The sequence below is a fragment of the Ruditapes philippinarum genome, unplaced genomic scaffold (genome assembly GCF_026571515.1).
Source record: "Ruditapes philippinarum isolate M1 unplaced genomic scaffold, ASM2657151v2 ctg3202_1_1_1_1, whole genome shotgun sequence".
In the NCBI taxonomy this organism is placed as follows: Eukaryota; Metazoa; Mollusca; class Bivalvia; order Venerida; family Veneridae; genus Ruditapes; species Ruditapes philippinarum.
In genome coordinates this window covers 133,455-158,244 of record NW_026860970.1, presented here as the reverse complement: position 1 = coordinate 158,244, position 24,790 = coordinate 133,455, and the positions used below count along the sequence as shown (strand labels likewise).

Genomic DNA, 24,790 nt, shown 5'->3' with positions numbered 1-24,790 from the left:
ACAGTTTAACCTTTGATTCATAAGTATAAATTTGGCTACAATTTTAGATACAACACACTACAAATGTGCTCAAAGAAAATCACCTTTACTTTTCAAAGGCATGAGGCAAAGTTATGAAAAATAATCAATTGAGGACAACCACTTATTAACTATTGAGGACAACCACTTATTAACTATTGAGGATAACCACTTACAGTTTCTTCAAGAAAATCAATATATGAATTCTGAAGACAATTCTTCCTTTCCAACTTTTTATTTTTCATTTCAACTTCTCGAATCCTTGTTTTCAATAGGCTGACATCAGGGTACTCAGGATATGATACCACAACATTTTCCTGTCCAGCTGTGGGAATTTGCTGAAAAATAAAGAAATTTTCATATTGTACTTTAAACTACGGTAGAAATGTTTCCATAGAACATTGATGCTCCTACTTCATATGTCTTTCACAGTAATTGCTAATTAAGTATGTATATTCTATAAATGCATATTAACTATTATATCTATATAAATATAGTAGTAATTTTAAACAATACCAAACAATAAAATGTAGTGCAATTATGTACTTATGTATTATTTATATACTCACAAATTTACATATTATCAAATGTTGAAAAACATATTACCTCATACCATACAAACTGGTTTATTTTGTTACTGGTACTTTACCATAATTTAATAAACATCCACTGAGGCATAATCATTTACTTAAATGTTGGCAAAACTGAATGTCAAATAGATATTGAAATGGCAATCTCCTGGATTAGACCCCAATGTATATTTCAGAAGTAAATAGAAGTATAATACACTATAGAAAACGGAATGAACCATATATACACTCCTGGTTTAGACACCGAGGTCTATTCCAGGATATAGCCAATGAAATAGGGGTATGTTTATTCAGCAACAATCAATTATGACTACAAAAATGAAGTAAATTCATGAATTTGCAAATATAGACAAAATACATATTTTGGTAAGAAAGCGTGGAAATTTTCAAAAAATTTTAATTTAAAGTCTACGGTAATTTTCAAAAATTGATGGCCTAAATCAAAAATTTGTGAACATGGTCAATATTTTACCATTTCTCATGTTAACAAGAATAAAATAGCATCCAATGGGGCATAAAAAATGTTGTTAGTCATTAACTTATAAAAATAAATGTAAGCTACAATAAGATTTAATTACCCAGGCATCTCTATTTATTCTGTTTTATCAAAATCATCCAAGGGCTAGAGGAGATGTTATCCAAGTCTTATTTCTGTATTGAGCATAAAACCTTTTTTGTAAATTTTGTTAAAGACCACATCAAGATCATTTTTTATGTTAAGGTTCATTTATAATTTGTCAATTACCAATGCACCATGCTATGTAGAATTGTATTTCTGAGTAAGTATGTGAGCGAGTGAGTTGGTGAGTGAGTGAGTGAATTGGTGAGTGAGTGAGTGCATAATGCCTTTCTTTAATGAGGCTTACACATTCAGTTTTTCTCGATCTTCTACGTGGGCCTCAAAAATATAACAAGAGCTGTCGGTAGGACAGCAACGCTCGACTATTCTTAGTGCTTGATAGTAAAAAAAATGCTTGATACAGTTACCTCCTCCTGTTTACAGGTTGGGGTCATGATGGTGAACAAGTGTGCAAAGTTACAAACCCATATGTCAATGGACTTTGAAAATATTTGAACTATTACAAAAACTTTAACGTAAATTCTTAGTCGAAAAAGGGGCATAATTCTGTCAAAATGCTTGATAGAGTTACCTCCTCCTGTTTACAGGTTGGGGTCATGATGTTGAACAAGTGTGCAAAGTTTCAAAAGCCATATGTCAATGGACTTTGAAAATATTTGAACTATTACAAAAACTTTAACGTAAATTCTAAGTCGAAAAAGGGCATAATTCTGTCAAAATGCTTGATAGAGTTACCTCCTCCTGTCTACAGGTTGGGGTCATGATGGTGAACAAGTGTGCAAAGTTTCAAAGCCATATGTCAATGGACTTTGAAAATATTTGAACTATTACAAAAACTTTAACGTAAATTCTAAGTCGAAAAAGGGGCATAATTCTGTCAAAATGCTTGATAGAGTTACCTCCTCCTGTCTACAGGTTGGGGTCATGATGGTGAACAAGTGTGCAAAGTTACAAAGCCATATGTCAATGGACTTTGAAAATATTTGAACTATTACAAAAACTTTAACGTAAATTCTAAGTCGAAAAAGGGGCATAATTCTGTCAAAATGCTTGATAGAGTTACCTCCTCCTGTCTACAGGTTGGGGTCATGATGGTGAACAAGTGTGCAAAGTTTCAAAGCCATATGTCAATGGACTTTGAAAATATTTGAACTATTACAAAAACTTTAACATAAGTGGTTACGCCGACGCCGACGCTCGGGTGACTGCAATAGCTCTACTTATTCTTATCGAATAGTCGAGCTAAAAAGTAAAACCTATCCCCTGGCCCCGTGTTCACAAAGATTTCAGGATCAGGATCAAGATCAGGATCAAATTGAAAAACTCTAATATTCTTCATTTTTTATTGTCATATATTAAATATCTAATATTAATTTGATAAAACTGGACTTGCAATAGCAAATTAATGAAGTTTTAGAATAAATTTATTGTTATTTTTACAAGATACGGACATTTTACAGTTGATCCAAATATTGATCCTGATCCTAAAACTGATCCTTATTTTGATCCAAATATTTTTGTATTTGTGTTGTTATTTTCTAATTTTATCCCAAAACAGTTTGATTTATTTTCAAATCGGCAATTTTTTACATTTTTAATAATTATTATTTAATTCTAGCAAATCACAATAAATTTTAGTAACATAAAACAATGAAAATAAAATCAGGATCACTTGATCCTGATCCTGATCTTTTCTTTGTGAACACGGGGCCAGGACCACACCAATTTTAACCCCAGGGCTTCAATTTGAACAAACTTGTTAGAGGCCTACTAGATGTTCCATGCTGATTATCTTAGCTGTATTATTATGGCTTGAGAGGAGATGATTTTTAAAGAAAGCTTGGTAGAAGTCCACTACACTTTCAGAGGAGATGATTTTTCAAGTTTTTTCTTTCAGCAGTTGCCATGGAAATCTAAGTTCTGCATGGAATGCATTTTTTTGAACAACTTTTAAATTAGCATCATACCTAGAAAGATTTGATTTAATTGACCTTGTGGTTTAGGATGAGATGTTTTTCAAAGAAGTGTGGACAAATGTATTTGTGATTAGCCACAGATGGTGATTGATAACAAAAGCTCACCTTAAACACCTTGTGCTCTCATGAGCTAAAAGTTATGAAGTTGACTCATTACATTACAGCTATAAATAATATAAACATCTTGATATTTCACCTCAGATGTATAAGTGGACAGCACATTTCCATGTTCATCTTCCTCTACATACAAAACATCATCATGTACGCCAAGTCCTGTATCAGTGTATGGCCTCTTGGAAGGACTATGTCCACCAACATATTCTGTGAACCAAAGGTATATTAAACATGAAAAAATATATAGAGCATTTGTAAAATGCTGTACTCTATACAAGAAGGCCATTAAACTTTTTTATAGAATTTATTCCAGCTTGTTTTCATGGTAACCTGACTTTTCATAAATAAATGAAGCCAACTAAAACTGGCTTTAATATAAACTGTAAAAAAAATTGTTTCTGAAAAATATTTGTCTAGTTCTATGTTATTGTTCAAACAGAAAACAAAGTTTTTGAGGTGTAGACTTTGTAATTAAGGTGTTTGTCCCTCATCTTAGAAATTGCAGGTTTAACCTTACTTGTGATTCTTTAAATGACAACAGTTTGTGCTTACTTTAGAATTACTAACATTAGCTCTATACTTTGTTCAAATTCAGCTTAAATATATATAAATATTATACTGTTCAAACTAAGGGTGTCACGTTTATCCGGTTAGAAAATTCAGTAACCAGTAACTGAGGTTAGTATTTGACCAAGGGCCGGAAATGTTTTAAATTGATTCTAAATATTACCTTCCTTTTTTTATGACAAGATATGACAATTATTTGTGTTTTAGTTGTACTCAACAATATATTTTTTCCAAACTGATGGAATACAGTACAACCCTAGCAGAAAATAGTTACTTCATATTCGGATATGTATTATCATTTTGAGTACAACAAAATATGAACAAAATAGGATATCTTGCCATAAAGAAGCAAAGTTAATATTAAAAATCTAAGGATTTTATGAGTACAGTCGGCTAAATTTTTAACATGGTTATTACATCACCGTTTAAAAGGTTAGCATTTTTTCTAACTGTGACACCCCCAGTTCAAGCAGAAAACAATAACTAACTTGAAGGGCTAAGACTGTTCCCAGGCAGTGGGGTATGTATTCCAATACCATGAAAATCCTGTGTATTATTTACAGCAGATACACGCATTTCTATACCATGGAGAGTGTTCTGAATTTCATAGATAGTTGATGTGCTTGAAGTTAATGAATTTACATCCTGAAATAAAATGATCTTATGAGTAAGAAAAAAAAATGCCTGATAAAATATAAAATATCTGAAAAGAAACTATGATTTCCAAATTTGTTGTTATGTGGAGAACTACAAGGTCATGCTACTTATTAAATATCTAAAGTCTCAGCATTGTAGTTTCTGAAGAGATTTTTAAAATCTGATACTTTTACAAGTCAATGTATATAAGTCACAAATGTGACCTAAAGGCCAGACCATTTTCCAATAAAATTAAATGTTAACTTATTGAAAGTTAACTTACTGAACCCTAGGGCAGGGTCATTTTTAAGTCAAGGTACATAATTTACAGAACTTTAATAGAGGTCCACAAGGCAATGCTACATGCCAAGTATGTTAGCACTGTATATTAGAAGTAGATTTTACAATTGTGGTTCTTTTATAATTCTTATAGAGTACTGCCATATCTGTGAAGTTTGATTAAAATCTATCATGTAGTTCAGGAGATGTTGTTAAAAGACTTTGCGGATAACAATAGAAGACAGACATGACTTTATCAAACAAGGGTGCCATAGTCACAAAATACGCCCGTTTACGAAAGCTTTAGATGGAGATGGGGGCATTATGGATAAGTGTTATCTAGCAAGCAAGTTTTTATTCTTGGCACTGTGTTGTTAAATGAACCTTAAAACAAATCAGTAGGGAAGATATGCACAGGATCTGTGACCTTGACCTTGGTCGCAGGGACCTGAATTTTATGCACGGCACTCAGCCTCACAATGATGAACATTTGTGCCAAATTATATTGAAATCCCTCTATGCATGTATTGCTCCAGACAAGCGTTTTATTATGAGCTCTAACTGTGACCTTCACCTTTGACCTAGAGATTTTTGGTTCATGTGCAGGGCACTACGTCTCATGGTGGTGAACAATTCTATAAAGTAACATTAAAATTCCTCCATGCATGTAGAAAATATGCTCTGGACAACATCTGGATATTTAATCATCTCCAGTGACCTTGACCTTGCAAATATTAACCTAAATTAAATGTGTCACACCTGTAGTCATGATAGTTATCATTTGTGCTACAATCCATCAATAAATGATGACTAGATGGTCCCTATACACATCTTCAAATTTTTATCTGAACTTTGACCTCTATGTGTAACCCTGACTTTGGCCGCAGGGATCTGAATTTTGCGTGCGACACTCAGCCTCACAATGGTGAACATTTGTGCCAAGTTATATTGAAATCCCCCTATGAATGTAGAAGTTTTGCTCCGGACAAGCGTTTTTCAATGAGCTCTAAGTGTGACCTTGACCTTTGACCTGGAGACCTGGATCATGCATGGAGCAATACATATCATGCTGGTGAACATTTCCATAAAGTATTATAAAAATTCTTCCATACATGTAGGAGATATGCTCCAGACAAAGTCTGGATATTTCACTATCTTTAGTGACCTTGACCTTGCATGTATTGACCTGAAGTACATGTGTCACAGCCGTAGTCATGATAATGACCATTTGTGTTACAATCCCTCAATAAATGATGATTAATTCGTCCCTATACACATCTTCATATTTTTATCTAAACTTTGACCTCTATGTGTGACCTTGACCTTGGCTGCAGGGACCTGAATTTAGTGCGCGACACTCCGCCTCACAATGGTGAACATTTGTGCCAAGTTATATTGAAATCCCTCTATGCATGTGGAAGTTTTGCTCCGGACAAGCGTTTTTCAATGAGCTCTAAGTGTGACCTTGACCTTTGACCTAGAGACCTAGTTCATGTGCGTGACATGGCTTCTCATAATGGTGATTATTTCTATGAAATTTCATTAAAATCCCTCCATGCGTGTAGGAGATATGCTCTGGACAAAATCTGGATATTTCATCATCTTTAGTGACCTTGACCTTGTATATATTGACCTAAATTATATGTATCACAGCCATAGTCTTGATAATGACCATTTGTGTTACAATCCCTCAATAAATGATGACTAAATGGTCCATATACACATCTTCATATTTTTATCTGAACTTTGACCTCTATGTGTGACCTTGACCTTGGCCGCAAGGACCTGAATCTTGCGCGCGACACTCCGCCTAACAATGGTGAACATTTGTGCCAAGTAATATTGAAATCCCTCTATACATGTGGAAGTTTTGCTCAGGACAAGCATTTTTCAATGAGCTCTAAGTGTGACCTTGACCTTTGACCTAGAGACCTGGTTCATGTGCGCGACACTGCTCCTCATAGTGGTGAACATTTCTATGAAGTTTCATTAAAATCCCTCCATACATGTAGGAGATATGCTCCGGACAAAATTGGACGCCGCCCGCCCGCCAGGGGCGTTCCCATAATACGTCCCGTTTTTCAAACGGGCGTGCGTATAAAAAGTTCATCTCTCAGGCACAAAGAGCTAATAAAGAAATTTAGATTTATAAACAGTTTTCAACAATACAATATTTACATCACAATTTACCTGTGCTATATGAACTTGAAAACTGGAGCCAAATTCATTCAAATGTCTCTTGTAATGTATAGAACAATCTGGGCGCTTTTCAATGGCATTTGAACAGGCAAAACAATGCCAGTGACCATATCTAAATGTTTTATTATTGAGGTATTTAGTTTCAATTTGACATGTATCAAGGCACCGCAGTATTTTCATACCTGAAATGCAAATCATCTGTTTTACTTTTGATTGCAAACTTTGAATCGCAAAATGTTCAAACAGAGGTATTACTAAAACAAACAAGCTAATTTCTACCTATCACAAATTTAATTCGCATCATATTAGAGACCTTAAAAACAAAGTCTGTACATTTACACCAACTAAAAATTTGTCCATAGGACATGGGTGCCCCCACCGCACCACTGTTCTGTCAATCTTATGACTCAAGGTCAAATATTTTTTGAAAACTAAAAATCTTTTACTAAGTAAAGGGCAAGAACTTGACAAATACGAATAAATCCACAAGCAAACCCAAAGGTGCATAAGTACACATGCTGACCAACATTCTTGTAAACTTTCAGGCCTACAAGTGAAATACTTTTTGAGCTATGCATGAACAAGTTGAAAATTGCAAATTTATACTACTGTAAGTCAAGGGCAATAACTCTTACAAAACTGAGAAAATCCACATGCAAAGTCCCAGGTGCATAGCTTCATAGTGATGTGAATCATTATTCCTGTAATTTAGTGATGTTGATCATTATTCCTGTAAAGTTGGTTGATTCTAACTCAAGCACTCAACATAATGAAACGGTTTTTACTAAGTCAAGGGAAATAACTCTGGATAAATCCGCAAGCTAAACCCCAGGTGCAAAACTAAATATGCTGAGCAACCTTTACCTAAGGTTAAATGACTCTTTGTCAAATCCTTTATGAGTTACATGCAACACAAGTTGAAAATTGCAAAAAAATTCCAAGTCAAGGGCAATAACTCTAAAAATACTAAATTAATGCAGACTAAAATACCCAGGTGCACAACTACACATGCTGATCAACATTCCTGTAAAGTTCCTGACTCAATGTCAAATCCTTTTTGAGTAACATGCGACACAAGTTGAAAATTGCAAAATTTTACTATGTCAAGGGCAATAACTCTACAAATACTAAATAAATCCAGACGAAAATACCCAGGTGCACAACTACACATGCTGATCAACATTCCTGTAAAGTTTCATGACTTTAGATCAAATAATTTTTGTGTTACACGCGACACAAGTTGAAAATTGCAAAATTTTACTAAGTCAAGGGCAATGACTCTAAAAATACTAAAAATATCCAGACGAAAATACACAGGTGCACAACTACATATGCTGATCAACATTCCTGTGAAGTTTCTTGACTCTAGATCAAATACTTTTTGAGTTACGTGCGACACAAAAGAGAACGGACGGACGGACGGACAGACAAGGGTAAATCTAAATGCCTGCCACTAAAGTGGGGGCACAATAATTAAAAAGAAACAAGCAAATAATATAATGTCTGTCTTTCTTGTTTTGCCCACATGTTAAGCTCAATAAGACAGCATAAGATTTGCAATCCAGGGGTCAATGGTTTGATCCTCAAGTAAGGCTAAATTTCTCTATGATATTTGATTCAGGACATTAATTCTTGTTTGTTTTTCTTGATTTAACAAATGTTTTTTCGACATATCTTGCCAGTAAATCCACCTGATCATCTTTCCTTGATTGTAATTATAATCAGTTATTATGAATTGTAACATTGTAATCAGTTATTACCAGTTTTTCCATGAATGTAAAACTACTAATCCCATATAATTTCTGAATTAATAATTGGATGATAAACAGTGATACATCTGTCTTGTTTCCTTTGTCATTTGATAAGGTGGACAGACCCCTGAGATCAACAAATGTGTAAATAAACTAAACAGAAGCTCTGCATTGTCATAAACTCACCTCTTGTCTTACCACTACATTCTATAATGATTATTAAGTTTACCAACTTTCGAAATGTTTGAGAAATGAGCTATTATTTTAATTTTTCAACATCACGGTTTTAATGTAGGAGTTCTTTAGTCCAATCAAATCCACAAATAAATGACAAAATTAAGCCAATTAATTTATTGCAGGGGCATTTAGATTTGCCCTTGTAAATGCTTCAGTCCGTTCTAATGTTGTGTCATATGTAGCTCTAAAAGTGCTTGCGCTAATAAAAGTGCTTGCGCTAATAAAAGTGCTTGCGCTAGAGCCAACAAAATTGACAGGAATTTTGATAAGTATGTGGAGTTGTGCACCTAGGGTTTTGCTTATAGATTAATTCAGTTTTGACTTAGTAAAAATTGGTGAGCTTGACAGTGTCACATAAATCCAACCTTAAACAACATAAAAACAACATAAATTATCATTTCAACTTCTAACCACTTTGCACAATGTTCTTGATCACAGGGTTCAATATTTAAAATACTTACCAGAAAACTCCAAAGCTTTGTCAACATGTTCTTTTGTATAATGTGCCTTCAAGAGTGATATATTTGTGTACGAATCAACTTTAGAGCAGAATGGACAATGCATGTGGCCATCTACTAGAGCGCAATCTTCATCATAACATTCTACTGGAGTAAACTCACTTTCTGTACCCTTCAGTCGAACACTTGCATGTGTCTATTTAAAGAGTATAAAACTTGCATTTAGACCTATATAATGAATGGTTGATGGTCGGAAAATTCTTCCCCCCTTGACATGCCTGTGGTAAAGATATCTTTGCCTAAATAGTCATGCAATTTCAGACAATTTTTTTCAAAGTTAGAAGTCTTTGAAACAAAATAAAGGACAACTTTCTACAAAATTGGCAAGACACTTGGACATTAAGCATTTTCAAATATCATAAGTGGTTGATGTCATAAACTTCATACAAGAATATTTAAGTACAAATTCAAGCTAGATTTATGGGTCTTGTAAGGACTCAAACGAATGTCTCTGCTATACATGTTTTTAAAGACAGATTAGTGAGTGGCAAGTGGTTTGAAGTCAACATCAACCACTCCGCCATAGATGCCCCTCTTTTTAAAGTTTTTAAATGAATATTATTTAAGGAAAAAGAATGACTGAGTTGTAGTTCTTGGTTAGTAGGTTTACTGAATTAAACTATGATGCTGAGGTTTTAACTGAATACCTTTAGGGAACTTGCAAAAAAAATTATCAGATTCATACAGTTCTGAAATTTGACAAAATAATTAACCACTGTCACCCAGAACAAAATGTTTGAAATTTTAAGTGCCTATCTTCAGTAAATATGAATATTATGCAGTCAAAAGCCATACTTGAATAACTGACCTTAGGCAGTGAGTGATATAATACCAATAAAATCTGGGTACACATAAAGGAAGTGAAAAACACCATTAAAGATGAAAGAAATATGTACAACCATCTTAAACTAAGTGTTATCATGCCAAGCCAAAGTGAGGAAGATAAATATACCTTGAATACTTAAATAGTTCAGCTTAAGTTTAAATGTTTGTTGTATCATTTATTATATAAGTCCTACACATTACATTTAACACAATTTCAAAATTAATAATGTCATTTGAAAAGTACAATATGTACAAATATGTAAAATTTGGACGTTTACAAACCTGTTTATCCGTGCTAGCATTAGCAAAAACTATGCACAGGTGCAGCAACAATATCAGGTTCTGTCTTGTAAATGGCTTACAGGCTTTAGCAAACATCTCATTTGGAACTTGTCCAGTAATTTCATAGTAAAGTAACATCAACTCATGAATATCCATATCTTCAAGTTTCTGATCTTTTCTCGGTCGAGCAGTCAATGCAGGTATTTCAAGAACATCCTTAAAATGTAATGCCAAGTTTGACAAATCTTTCCCTCTTAAACTTGAAGATTTTTGTAACACCAGTCCTTTACGTACATGTTCGTCATATTCCTGTCAAAAGAAAATGCAATGTTAAATGCAAGTGAAGCACTTTTCTCTCTTTGCACTAAACATATTTCTTGCATAAAACCTCCTCACACAGTTTCAGTTACAAAGAGGAAAACATGCATTAACAGATAAACTCATGTAAGGCACAGCACATGCCATTAATGAATGTTTAAGAAATAATATCAGTTTCAGTGATATTTATCAGCTCTTAAACACTGGTTTGGAGTTTTGATACTTAGGAATTGACCATGAAGGTCATAGGCCTGAGGGGTTAATTTTTTCACATCAAAATGATGCCTTTAGTTTCATAACTGTCAAATGACATTGCTCTAGCACATGGATAGCATGACAAGATGGGTTCATTATACTAAAAATGGAAAACAAAACATAGTATTATGGACCTAGACATATACTTTTGTAATGCACCTTATTTTTGTGAATCAACTTCTGAAGCCATCATAAATTTTAAATTCCTTTCTCTTTGGACTGGGGCTTTAAATGTTGAAGTCTTTGAAATTGGAAAAAAAGCATCGATCTCTAGTGTCAAAATTATGAAATTAGTCATGCCTGGGTTAAAGTGCAAGTATTTGAAGTTTAAAGTTAATTCTTTACATAATAGATTGAACATATGAAGCTGCAAAAAAGAATTTGACAAGGAAACTGACTTGGTAATTTAAATCAAGAATTAATAGTGTTGTTAATAACTTACATTAACTATTCTGTTACATCCTTCACTCTTCTTGTGGTTTAATGCCTTGTGTTTAGGTGGACGTATTACTGGGCAAGGTTCATGATTATGATTAGTCTCTATATGAACATAAACCAACATAAAACGCTTTGTTTCTTCACTGAATTCATATCTCAATCTTCCTGCCATTTTTTTAATACTCCCCGAGGTGGGTTTATCAACATCAACCTGCAAGTAAAATCAGAAACATCTTATCGGCAGTAGTCAAAACAATTAACTTAGGTATAAAGAGGATATTGTTTAGTTTCAAGTGAATACTTCAGGTGTGTAGAAGATTGATGTTGCATGCAAAACTTAACCTTAGGAATCAGTAAAAATCTACATCAGAGTTATGGGCCTGGGAAATGACCACCTCCAATTATCATCAAATACCAGTTTGTCTTACAACTGCATATGGTCATGATAAGTAAATATTTAAAGTTTTTTGTTAATACTTTTTAACATGAAATATTTTTAACAACAAGAATGAACAATCATAATAGCTACTGTCTCTTTAAAACAGACAGGCTAAAAATTAAATTAAAAAAAAAACAAGAATTTCATGTTCATTAATTTACTACTCGACTTTTGTTAAGCACCAAATGTTTTTGTGTTTTTGTTTTTTTTGGCATTGAGTTAATTACCATCACACAAACATTTTAATGTCAATTTCATGTTTAATCAATTTAGCTCAAGGACAAACCAACAAAACTAACATTTTTTCTTACTGATTTTGAACTAGTTATGTGTTAGTAAAGAAGTGGATCATTTATATCAGAGATATTTTGGATATGCAAAACTTGTTTTTCAAATTTTCACAATCTCATTAACATTTACAGATTGAGACTCAGTAGTCACTAGTGTGTATGTAACCCATTGCAATAGACAACTGCTTGGCAAGTCTTTCTTATGCTCCCTATGAGATTTCTGGCAGCTCTAGAGGGGATGGCATCCTAATCTTGTACCAAAATAGCCTTATTCTCCTGGATGTTTCTGGTTGCACCTGGTGAGCTAACATTGACCCTCAGAATCATTAAGTATGCCTCGCTTTTGCAAACTGTCTTTATGACGGGCCTGGATCTAAAACTGTTGTTGTCATCCTTTGTCTGCCTCAGGCATACCTTCTAATTGATTAACCATTCTGTTGGCACCTTGCCCAGACTCTAATGATATTGGTGTAGTGTCCACTAAGCACCACACTAACCTCACAGTGTGTGTCCCCTGCTCTACTATCCTAACACCCTCCACATCTCTGCTTCAAATGCCATCTTATTATAGCATTTGACAGGTCAAAGTGACCAATGTATAAAATTGTTTGACCTTTGAATGATCAATAATATGTTATAACTGTTAATAAGGACAATACAGTGTATCTGCTCCCACTTAAAAAACAATACCTGTCATAGGAGTAAAGGAAACAGAAAAAAATTGGTTCTGATATAAATTTACTTTTGTATCAGTATCAAGAAAGCACTTAAATGTTAAACATTTTTACCTATTTAATATACATTTGACTATGTTCAAAAAGGTTGTGGTGGAAATTTTTGTGATACATTAATCTGATATTTTGATTTTGACAGGTTTGGGTCACATAGGGATCTATCCATATAGAAGTTGTAGTAAACGAGAACCGGTTGAACTGGGTGATGCTCCCCAAATAGGTTTTGGACACAGGAAAGTATACCTCTTGTAGTGTCAGAGTTATGTCACAAAGTTCAAATTGTAAAAATGAACAAAGGGCAATAACTCAAAAATTAAGGTTCTTTTGCACTGCACTTCTATTTAATGAGATCAATCTACCTACAAAGTTTCATGTTGATACCTCTTATGGTTTCAGAGTTATGTCCTGGCAAAAGTTCAAAGTGTAAAAATTAACAAAGGGCAATAACTCCAAAATTAGGCAAGACAGAATAATGGTTCCTTTGAACTGCACTTCTACCCAATGAGATCTATCTACCTACAAAGTTTCCTGCTGATATCTCTTATAGTTTTAGAGTTATGTCCCAGACAAAGTTCAAAGTGTAAAAATGAACAAAGGGCAATATCTCTTACAGTTTTAGAGTTATGTCCCAGACAAAGTTCAAAATGTAAAAATTAACAAAGGGCAATAACTCCAAAATTAGGCAAGACAGAGTTATGTTCTTTTGCACTGCACTTCTACTTAATGAGATCTATCTACCTACAAAGTTTCATGTTGATTCCTCTTGTTATGTCCCGGACAAGAATATTATGGTATAATGGTATAAAGGGCCATTTCTTTTGTTGTTTTCTATTGTTTAATAGAGGGCCAATGACCCCTTACTCTATTATTACGGAATTAACTCTATTGTTCTCTTTTGGTCTATTTACAGTTAGATGGCCCCCTATCCTTATTTGGTAGTGCGGACGGACGTCCTGATCAATAGACGGACAAGGCGGTGACTATATGCTCACCCTTCTGGGAGCCAAAAAGTAACATTTTTTTTAAGGAAAATTGTTCAAGGGGAGATAATTCTGGAAATATTGCTTCTGGAATTATGACTATTATCACATATGATGTGGTTGATATTCAAAGTTTGATTAAATATTACAGAAGTTTTAGTAAAAAGTTTTTTATACTTTAACATGGGGAAAGTTCTCCACATACTTTGAATATCAAGCTAAAAACTAAATCTATTATGTACTTTTATCATATAGTTAAAAAAAGAAATTAAAAAAAAAAGAAAAAAAGATTCTGTATTTATTTTATTCCCGTGTTGACAAATGACGCAACGTCCCTTTAACTATACGCTAAACAGAATGTGACATTCTGTTTAGCGTATAGTTAAAGGGACGTTGTGTCATTTGTTATTTTATAAACGTCAATTTTTTCTGAAGAAGACTTAACGTCGAGAGCTTAAGAAAAGCGTTTGTTTTTATTGAACTGATTATATATCATATAGTTAGAAACTTTTGGTGCTTAGCAAAAGTTGAGTAGTATATATTCTTTGCTGAGCTAAAAATCAATACTTACCGCATAATCAGGAAATTTAAGAACCCTTTTTATCCGAATCATAGCAGAGCAACCTAATTTTTTAGAGAAAGGCGCATTCCTCTTTTTCTTACTTTGTCCAGTTTCAGAAGGATAATTCTGTAATATGAACAATTTTTACTAAGCAACATTCTTTATCTTCATGTATTATTAATATTTTTGTTGATACTTATAATAATTTCATGAGAAAAATAAAATGAATGCAAAATCAACACATTAGCCAGATGGGTAGCTCCCAACATTAACTTGTATACATACGGTAGCTGTATATCACACTTTTGTAACTCTTGGAAATTAATTATTAACTGCACCATTCTCTTCCAAAAAAAACCCCTAGAGAGCCATGATGGCCCTGAAATCGCTCACCTGAAACAAATACCTTCCATGACAAGGAACACTATAAACAAAAGCAGATATAGACATGTAAATCTTATAGTGATATCACAAAGTTCATATTTGTATCTAAAATAGTGCATGTGTAAAAACATTACATGTTGCTATTGTTAAAGGGAAAACAACAGTTCCAAAAGATCTGTATATAAGGCAAATCAATGACACCCTGGGCAGGGCAAATTTTGACCCCAGGGCTTTTATTTAGATACCCACTAGAACATGTTTCATGCTAAATATCAATATTAAGTAAATAAATAAATAAGTTCTTACTACAATGTATATACATATAAGGAAAATCAATGACCCCCTGAACAATTCCTGTGAAGTTTGGATGAAATCTGTGTGAAATTGTCTTAGTGGTATGTGAGGAGATGTCGTTCAAAGTAAAAGTTACTGACGAACGACCACAAAAGCAGACCTTGTCACTTTGTTGGGGGTGAAATACATCTAAAAAAATTCAGAAATGTTAAATGTATCTGAAACAGGCTGCTGTGGTTAATTAAGTTATATTACAACTAAATTAGAGCAATTTTTTTGTTTACATGTTAAAATAAAATTTCTTCAGCACCAAAATCATAATTTACTTTAAATTTAACTACCTTTTTCCTAAATCGTCCAAACTGGCATTCTTTTTCTTCTGTTCCTATACACACTGTTGGCAATCCATCAAATATTATTGCCTTTTCATCTCCTACATGAAATCTGTAGTTGTAGGCAATACGAAAGTTTTGTAATGACTTTATATCTGAAAAGTCAAATTAACACATTTGGTTTAAACATATTTAGCATATTATTATACCAAATGTATACATGTTGACTATAAATAAATTACAGCAGATTGGTATTAGACCAAGAGCTGCTTTAGCTCATTGCTATCTTTGAACAAAAGCTGTACAAATAATTTCTAGTATGAACAAGTCCTTAATGTTAGAGTGACAGAGCACAAACATCACAGTTTAGTCTGTACTGTAACATAAAACTGGAAAAATCTAGAAGTTCAATAGGTGTCTACATAAGTATTTTTGTGTGTGTCAAAGAAAAGCATTGATTATCCTAAACACTTATGCCTACTGACTTTACTATCACTTGATGCATGACACAGTTTTTGACTGGACAAGATTTTTTAACTGCTGGCCTTTAACCTCTAAAAGTAACCTTGGCTTTGGAAGCTAGCAGTCTAGATCTTGTGTACAACACACACTCTCATCATGCTACACATTTGTGCCAAGCTATTTCAAAACCCTTTATGCATGACAATTAAAGTTAAGGGCTGAACAAGATTCTTTTACTGCTGAACTTTGACCTGTAATAGTGACCTTGGGCTTAGAGCTTACATCTTTTTTTACATTTAAACTGGAAATAAGCATTTTATCATAAAACATTATAACAGAATACATACTCATACACATACATTTTGTAATTTTACTTTTTTTATTCTTTTTTACATAAAATATGTCTTTGGTGGCACACAGAGAAATGACAAGTTATGGACTGGACACAAAGTTGGGACTGATGGACACTCCCATTTTTTTTTTGGGGGGGGGGGATAAAAATTGCACAAATTGATTTTTCATGTAAATTCAATTATGGTTCCAATTAAACAAGCAAATTTGTTGATTTTATATCCCCCGCCGAGTACTGGTTATTACTAATACAACAACTGAAGACATAAGTTTATTTATTTATATATTTATCATGGCGTAAACAGTAATATTCTTTGTACATAATAAATATTCAGGCCAATAACAGAGCCTTAATTAACTCAGTGTTAAATAGTAATATCTGAAAAACTTAATTAACTAGGTGTTAAAGACATTTTCTACAGTTTTATGAAAAATTAATCCTTTCATAGAATTTTCTAAATTTTTTGTATGATGAGTAAAATTTAATGACGAATTTAAAAATAAAAAGAAAAATATATGTTGACGTGTTGGATTTCTTGTAAAATGGCAGTTTCCATGGTAACCGTATATCTAAAAACTGTCAAAATAGCCTAACTGTGTTATAACGAATAGAAAATGTATTATATAGCTTAAAACACACAACGAGCATTGTTTTATGCAAAGATAATTTTATTTAATGATTCTGTATGAAACAAATGATAATCTGCACATATTTCTTTAAAAAATGAGTTTTTCATGTTCCTCAACCGAACAAAAAATGAGAAAAATAAACATGAATTCTGAGAATAATTAGAGATATTGAAAAAAGTGTTTCATAGGATTTTCTAATTTTTTTGTATGTTGTGTAAAATTTAATGACAAATTCAAAAAGAAAAAGAAAAATATATGTTGGCGTGTTGGATTTTTTGAAAAATGGCAGTTTCCATGGTAACCGTATATCTCAAAATTGTCAAAATAGCCAAACTGTGTTATAATAATGTATAAAATAGCTTATTACACTCACAATAAACATTATTTTATAAAAAGCTTGCTTTATCTTAGGGTTCTGTATAAAACAAACGATAATCGGAACATATTTCTTTAAAAAATGAGTTTTCATGCTTTTTAACTAAACAAAAAATGAGAAAAATAAACATGAATTCTGTAAAAAAAATTAAAGCTATCAAGAAATTTCTTTCATAGAATTTTCTACATTATTGATATATCAAGTAACATTTGATGGTGGATTCAAAAATAGAAATAAAATATATATGTTGACGTGTTAGTTTTTTTGTAAACGGGCAGTTTCCATGGTTACCGCATATGCCAACTGTCAAAATTACCACGCTTTCTTAAGAAATATCAGTGTTATACTAAATGTATTGTCAAATATACAACAAAACAAGAGCTGTCGGTAGGACAGCACACTCGACTATTCTAAGTGCTTGAAAGTAAAAGAGCCTTGATAATGTTAAATTTTTTAAGTTCACAAAAGGGCTAATTTTTTTTTTATAAATTCATGTTATAGACCTTAGACAGAGTCTAATTATACAGTATTGGCTTGACTTTTCGGAAGGTAATGTCACAAGGGTGTTTTATTGAGTATAATAATACTAATTACCTATGAATACATAAATTTGACAGAAAAGGTACAAAGATGCTTTATTATTATGAATGCATAAAATTGTCCCAAAAACAAGCACAAACCCTTCAGTAGTTATTTAGATAACAGCTTACAAGCAAAACTTTACCATGAATTTCTAAGTTGAAAAAGGGGAGAAAAATCAGCCTAAATGCTAAATAAAGATAGAATTATGGATCTTTGTCAGTGACCTACAAGTATGACCCTAAATGCATATGTGAAGTTTTAAATAAATATCTTTAATAGTTATTGAGATATGTAAAACTTGCATGTAAACATTAACCAAGAGACTAAGTAGAAAAGGGGATATGAATCAGCCTTAATGCAAGATAGAGTTATGGAACTTGGTAAGTGACATACAATTATGACCCTCCAATTATGACCCTAAGTGCATGTGTAAAGTTTCAAGTAAATATCTTTGAAGACCTTTAACCTTTAACCAAAATTTCTAAGTTTCAAAGGGGCAAATAATTCTGCAAATATTGCAGGCAGAGTTATGCAATTTTGCACACTGATGTACATTGTTACTATAAAAAAGTATTTTAAATTTTGATGTACATTGTTACTATAAAAAAGTATTTTAAATTTCAATAGAATATCTCAAGCAATAATTGAGATATTTGACTTTACAAAAAAAGTTTTACCAAAATTTCTAAGTTCCAAAGGGGCATAATTCTGTCAATATTGTAGGCAGAGTTATCCAACTTGTCAATCTGATGTACCTTATTACTATAAATAAGTATTGTAAGTTTCAATTGAATATATCAAGCAATAATTGAGATATTTGACTTTACAAAAAACTTTAACCAAAATTTCTAAGTTAAAAAGGGGCATAATTCTGTCAATATTGTAGGCAGAGTTATCCAACTTTTCAATCTGATGTACCTTGTTACTATAAATAAGTATTGTAAGTTGTTTCAATTGAATATGTCAAGCAATCATTTAGATATTTGACTTTACAAAAAACTTAAACCAAAATTTCTAAGTTAAAAAGGGGCATAATTCTGTCAATATTGTAGGCAGAGTTATCCAACTTGCCAATCTGATGTACCTTGTTACTATAAATAAGTATTGTAAGTTTCAATTAAATATCTCAAGTATTAATTGAGATATTTTATTTTACAAAAAACTTTAACCAACGCCGACGCCGACGCCGGGGCGACTACAATAGCTCTCATATTCTTCGAATAGTCGAGCTAAAAATGTTGTAATAAATTTTTTTTTCTTTTGATGTTATATTAAGTAAATGATAAAATATCTTTTTAAAACATATCTAGGGCCATATTATTTTTTTCACTCGACTAACATACCCGAACAGTAAGCAAGTATTCAGAAATTTACAAAGAAAATAATGAAATTCGGAACATTTCTTAGATATTAATTTTGTTTTTTATTCAACACTTTTAAAATATATCATTTTAAACTTCTTTGCCCAGTTGTCTGCCAGTAATCAAGTCGCGACGTACTTTCTTCACTATACCACAAGTGGGTGGGGTAACGCGCGCAGAATTATCATCAATGCTGTCTTACTAATGCTTAGAGAAATCCTTTATGTGATGTTGTTTAAACGACCTCTTATTCTTTTGTACCGATCTCCTTTTGAACATTTAGAAATATCTATTCTGTATTATTTACTCATTATTTGCTTATAGCCGAAATTTAAACACTTATCCGAATACTATTCAACTTGACCTTCATTTGAAGAGTAATTATCCGTGATTATCTTTCTTGGAAGCGCATAATGATGCGCACAGAAAACTACCGAAAACGTCTTTAAATAGTAATATCTGGACATGGCAATTTGCCTTTTTGTACCTATGGTTCCATAAAGTTTTGTTGAAATCAATACAGTAGTTGCAAAGAAATAACAATATTGCTCTATATGCATACTACATAACTAATCAAGGGTCATAACTCTGTAATGAAGGGTCTGGTCTGAACAAGGCAACAAATTATCCACATCTCATCTTGCTATTAATGGTTCCCATAAAGTTTAATTGAATTCCAGCCAGTATTCGCAGACAAGTAGCGTGGAAACAATTATTGCTCTATATGCATACTGTATAACTAATCAAGGGCCATAACTCTGAGTTAGTGTCTGACAGGAACAAGGCGATGATATGCACATCTCCTCTTGGTATTGATGGTTCCATAAAGTTTGCCCTATATGCAAACTGCATAACTAATCAAGGGTCATAACTCTGAGTTAAAATGTCTGACCGGAAAAGGCGATGATATGCGCATCTCCTCTTGGTATTGAAGGTTCCCATAAAGTTTCATTGAATTCCAGCCAGTAGTTGCAGAGAAGTAGCACGGAAACGATTATTGTGCTATATGCATACTGCATAACTAATCAAGGGCCATAACTCTGAGTTAAAGTGTCTGACCGGAACAAGGCGATGATATGCGCATCTCCTCTTGGTATTGAAGGTTCCCATAAAGTTTCGTTGAAATCCAGCCAGTAGTTGCAGAGAAGTAGCGTCGAAACGATTTTTGCTCTATATGCATACTGCATAACTAATCAAGGGCCATAACTCTGAGTTAAAAGGTCTGACAGGAACTAGCTGATAATATGCGCATCTCCTCTTGGTATTAAAGTTTTCCATAAAGTTTCCTTGAATTCCAGCCAGTAGTCACACAGAAGTAGCGCAGAAACGATTTTTGTTCTATATGCAGAATGCATAACTAATCAAGGGCCAGAACTCTAAGTTAAAAGGTCTGACAGGAACAAACCGACAATATGCACATCTCCTCTTGATACTGATGATTCTCATAAAGTTTCACTGAATTCCAGCCACTAGTTGCAGAGAACTAGCGTGGAAACGAAATTCGCATGGACAGATGGACAGACGGATGGACAACACCAAAACAATATCCCCCTTCCGATTTCATTGGCGGGGGATAATGAGTCATTCTAAATGCCTTGAACGAAAATTCTGTTTTTTTGTTCATTCATACAATATTTATAAACTTAAAAAGAAGAGACTTAAAAAGAAGAGACAGGACTTAAGACTGTTGTTTGCCAATTATAAGAAGTTTTTAAGATTTTAGATGCCAATGTAAACTACTGTAGTCATGTTTTTATTTATTTTCTTCTTACAAAAAAGTCAAGCTTAAAACAATACAACACATAAACATCCAATATTTACCTGTTCTTGACAGTTTAGATCTAGCAACAAGAACAAATTTATTGTTTGTAGCTATTTCGTAGTTTTTTATATAGGCATATGCCTCTTCTAATGACCTGAATACTTGGATCTCTGGAGCATTCACTTCACTACTGAAAAAGGAAAATTACTTTATTTGAAAGGCACATATATTTATATAACTCTAGAAATGTCGAGCATGTGTTCAATAATTTATATAATAATGGATTTACAGCATGTTAAATGTGTTAAACACTGAAAAGGCAGCATTGAACATGCAGACGTTACATAGTTTGTCATCAAGATAGCAAAATGTAGACAAAGTAGTATCTTAACTTTAGTGTAAAATACTAATTCACTTTAATCATAAAAATTGCCAACAAAGCAAAAGATAATTTAGCAAATGAGTAATTTTTTGGAAACTTAAACATGATCCAAAAATAAGTTTTTGAGTAAAAAAAATTTCTCAAGGGTCTTTTCGTTTTTTTTTGTTTTTTTCTAACAGTGCTCTAACACAGTTTTAGGTGACTGACCATATGACACAGAAGCAGGAAAGACAGAATTTATTAAAATCAGAGTAAGGGCAATTTTTTACAATGTGACAAATTCCCAAAACTTGTGACATTTGGTAGTTTAATAAACCTTCCTTTTTCAAATCCATAAAAATTTAAATGAACTGTTCCAATTTCAGGGCAGGATAATTAATTACACAAATAACATGTAAGTGAGGCTAAAAATGACATTATGGGCATTGCTATCATTACAGGCCTCCAAAATTCTATAGCACAGAAACAACTATACATGTATACATGTAATCTTTCAAAAAAGTGATCTCTACCTCTTTTGTTCAGCTGATACCACTTCTTGTGTTTCTTCACTTGTGACCTCCATTTCTGGTACATATGCATTGGCTGATTCATCGTCATGTGTAAGTAAATCTGAAGATGTAACTGGAGCAACACATTGGTCTATAACAGGTGTATTATCTTGCTGACCGGTGTCCATTCTATGACAGCTTTATATGAAAGAAAATCAAATTCTGTAAAATTTTCAATTACAATTCAATATATATGCACAGTACATAGCAAAGGCTATCTACAACTGGATTAACTGAGCTATCAGTCAGTTAAATTTATCAGCTTTCTCACATAAGTCAGCTGCTGTTAAGTCATAGTTCTGATGAAGAATAAACAGGGCTTTTCAGGGGGAAATACAGTATTTTTAAGGAGGAATTATACCTATTTTAGGATTAGGAATTAAACAGCCTTTAAAAAATGTAAAATAAATGGGAAACAATCTTTTTCTTGTTGGTTCAGTCTTGACATTGGTTTTATTTAGTCCAAATAGGATTATGAGCATAATCAGGCTGGCATAAACTGCAAAAATTTGTACAATACATATAATTTATAAATAATAGTTTTTTTTATTTAAGCAAAATTTAGGGTTTTTTTATGCAATTCACGTCAAGAATTACTGTCGAATTGTGTCAATATACAAACTTCAAAGACAGAGTCTGTGACATAATAGTGTTTTTTTACATGACTGTTCATAATAATGTTGGACTTTGTCTTTAATACTTTTATAAAAACTTTAGTGTCTTATCTATTATCATTGCCTGTAGCAATGTGAAATCAATCAGCTTAGCTTAATTGTTGAAATTGCCTCAATCGTAGATTACCGATGCACCAAGCTGTGTAGGATCCAACTAATTGTGCTACGAGATGAGATATTGTGCTATTTTGTGTCTGGCATTAGCAAGATTCTGACCCAGAATGAAAATATCTCAGAATCTAGCTTTGGTATGTCAATATATTCTGACTAGATCGTGTTAATAAACAGTTGTCAAAGACAAGCATCTGTCAAAATTTGACTTGTCCTGTGCAAACATTCTGTTTATTGTCAGTTGTCTGAAGTGGTTTTAGAGGCACTATTATTAGTATATATTGTAGGATTTGTTGAGCCCTGTATCAGAAAAATTTTTGGTGTCAAATGTGGTCTCGGAAAATCTCGTAAAAATGTGAACTTTCATGATTGTAAATTTGTGATAAAGATTTTAAGTGTTTAAATTAATACCCAGGTTTATACTACATATAAACAATTCTACTTCATGTTATCGCAAGTAAGGTACAAGTTAAAATATATAGGCTCCCAAGAAAGTGGCAGAAACATGTGCTTTTACTGGCAAGACAGGGTACACATTGAATTATACATGTATAGGCTCACAAGACAGGGTACAGTGATTTTGTTATATACTGTTATTATAGCTCTGTGATCATGTGCAGAACACATGTGCTCTCATTACATCAGTACCTGCAGACCTTTCAGAAATGTCATACACAACAGTCTAAAATGTTCTGTAAATAGTTCGATAAGCATTAATTTTTGTCTGAATTTCCAAAAAATATTATGGTTCGAAGACTTCATCAATCTCCTATGCAGTGATCACCCCTTATCAGAGATCTCTGCCATCACAAATATTTTTATTAATATTCGATATTTTCAATTTTTTAGCTTTTGAATTTAATTTTCATTATTTTGTATTCTTTTGATTATTTTTTTGAAAAACTGTAACGAACGTAGGTACTAAAAGTTAAAAATAAAACAGAAAGAGAAAAATGACGTTAGATTTTCTATGTAATGGTCGATATTTGAATTTCAACGTTACGTCATGTGACTTTCATCATCATATTAAGTCTGTGAAGGCAGTGATTACAAAATAGAGAATATAAGAATCCCTAAAGAAAGCCCAACAGAGTCAAAAAACCCTTCTTTGTAGATGCCGAATATAGGCTGCTTCCCAAACCAAACTAGCGTCTTTTTTCCCCAGTTTTGTCCTCAAAATTCCCAAGTCTTTTAAAATTTCCCATAAAATTTAGAACAAAATTAAATGACGGTGTTGAATTTAGGTCTTATTAGTATTTCCCAGTACTTTTTGCTTTTCTGTTTTAAAGAACTTGTTAAAAGTATGCCAAAATCACGCATATTTTCCCCAAGGAAAAGGCTGAGGCCCCTTCCCCAAAAATGGTGTTTTGGCCCAGAGTGCCCAACACAGCGCAACTGAATATATTGCAGGCTTGGTTTGATTGAGCCTGTTCATGAACGGTACTGTCAAGTGCAAACTACCGTCCACGCCCCCCGTCACCGGCTTAAGCAGAATTCAACATTAAACATGAACTGGTACAATTTTAAAACATCCGCAGAATTGTGTTCATATGGCGGTTTATCTAATATCATGGAACCTTCAATGTGACATGTAAGTGTCATTCAATGAAAAACGGCATATGGTCCACAAGTAAAAAATGCGTGTGACCTAAGCGAGAAAACAATGGACGGAACTAAATTAAATAAAATGGAAGTTTGAAAGGGGATCAAAATTCTGCCAAGGGAAGTAATCACTGTTAGGAGTTCGAGACTTCATCAGTTCATAGTCAGAAATTTTTTAAAAAATCCATTATTTCAGTTTACGGTTGTACCTATGAAATCAAGGTTGCATAAATGAAAAGTTGGATTGTAACATGAGATCTACACAATCATCTGACGTTACTTCACTAGTGAGTTGTTGTTGTAGCTTCAAATTGCGGGAAATCCTAGAATGTAGTTATCATGCTTCAC

The 24,790-nt window shown here is 32.9% G+C and overlaps 1 protein-coding gene across 1 annotated transcript in view; it reads right to left on the bottom strand.

Annotated features, from left to right (window-relative positions):
* The window catches only part of LOC132714062 (uncharacterized), a 29,679-nt gene extending 4,897 nt beyond the window's left edge, over positions 1-24,782 (bottom strand). Inside the window, exons 1-12 of the mRNA XM_060696796.1 lie at positions 24,652-24,782; positions 22,017-22,193; positions 21,182-21,312; positions 15,608-15,753; positions 14,598-14,714; positions 11,588-11,794; positions 10,573-10,881; positions 9,409-9,601; positions 6,951-7,141; positions 4,334-4,490; positions 3,361-3,485; positions 195-356 (exon numbers count right to left, since the gene is read on the bottom strand). Coding sequence (XP_060552779.1) covers positions 195-356; positions 3,361-3,485; positions 4,334-4,490; positions 6,951-7,141; positions 9,409-9,601; positions 10,573-10,881; positions 11,588-11,794; positions 14,598-14,714; positions 15,608-15,753; positions 21,182-21,312; positions 22,017-22,183 — 1,905 coding nt within the window. The 5' untranslated portion in view covers positions 22,184-22,193; positions 24,652-24,782. The remainder of the gene's footprint in view (positions 1-194; positions 357-3,360; positions 3,486-4,333; positions 4,491-6,950; positions 7,142-9,408; positions 9,602-10,572; positions 10,882-11,587; positions 11,795-14,597; positions 14,715-15,607; positions 15,754-21,181; positions 21,313-22,016; positions 22,194-24,651) is intronic.
* Positions 24,783-24,790: the final 8 nt, after the last annotated feature.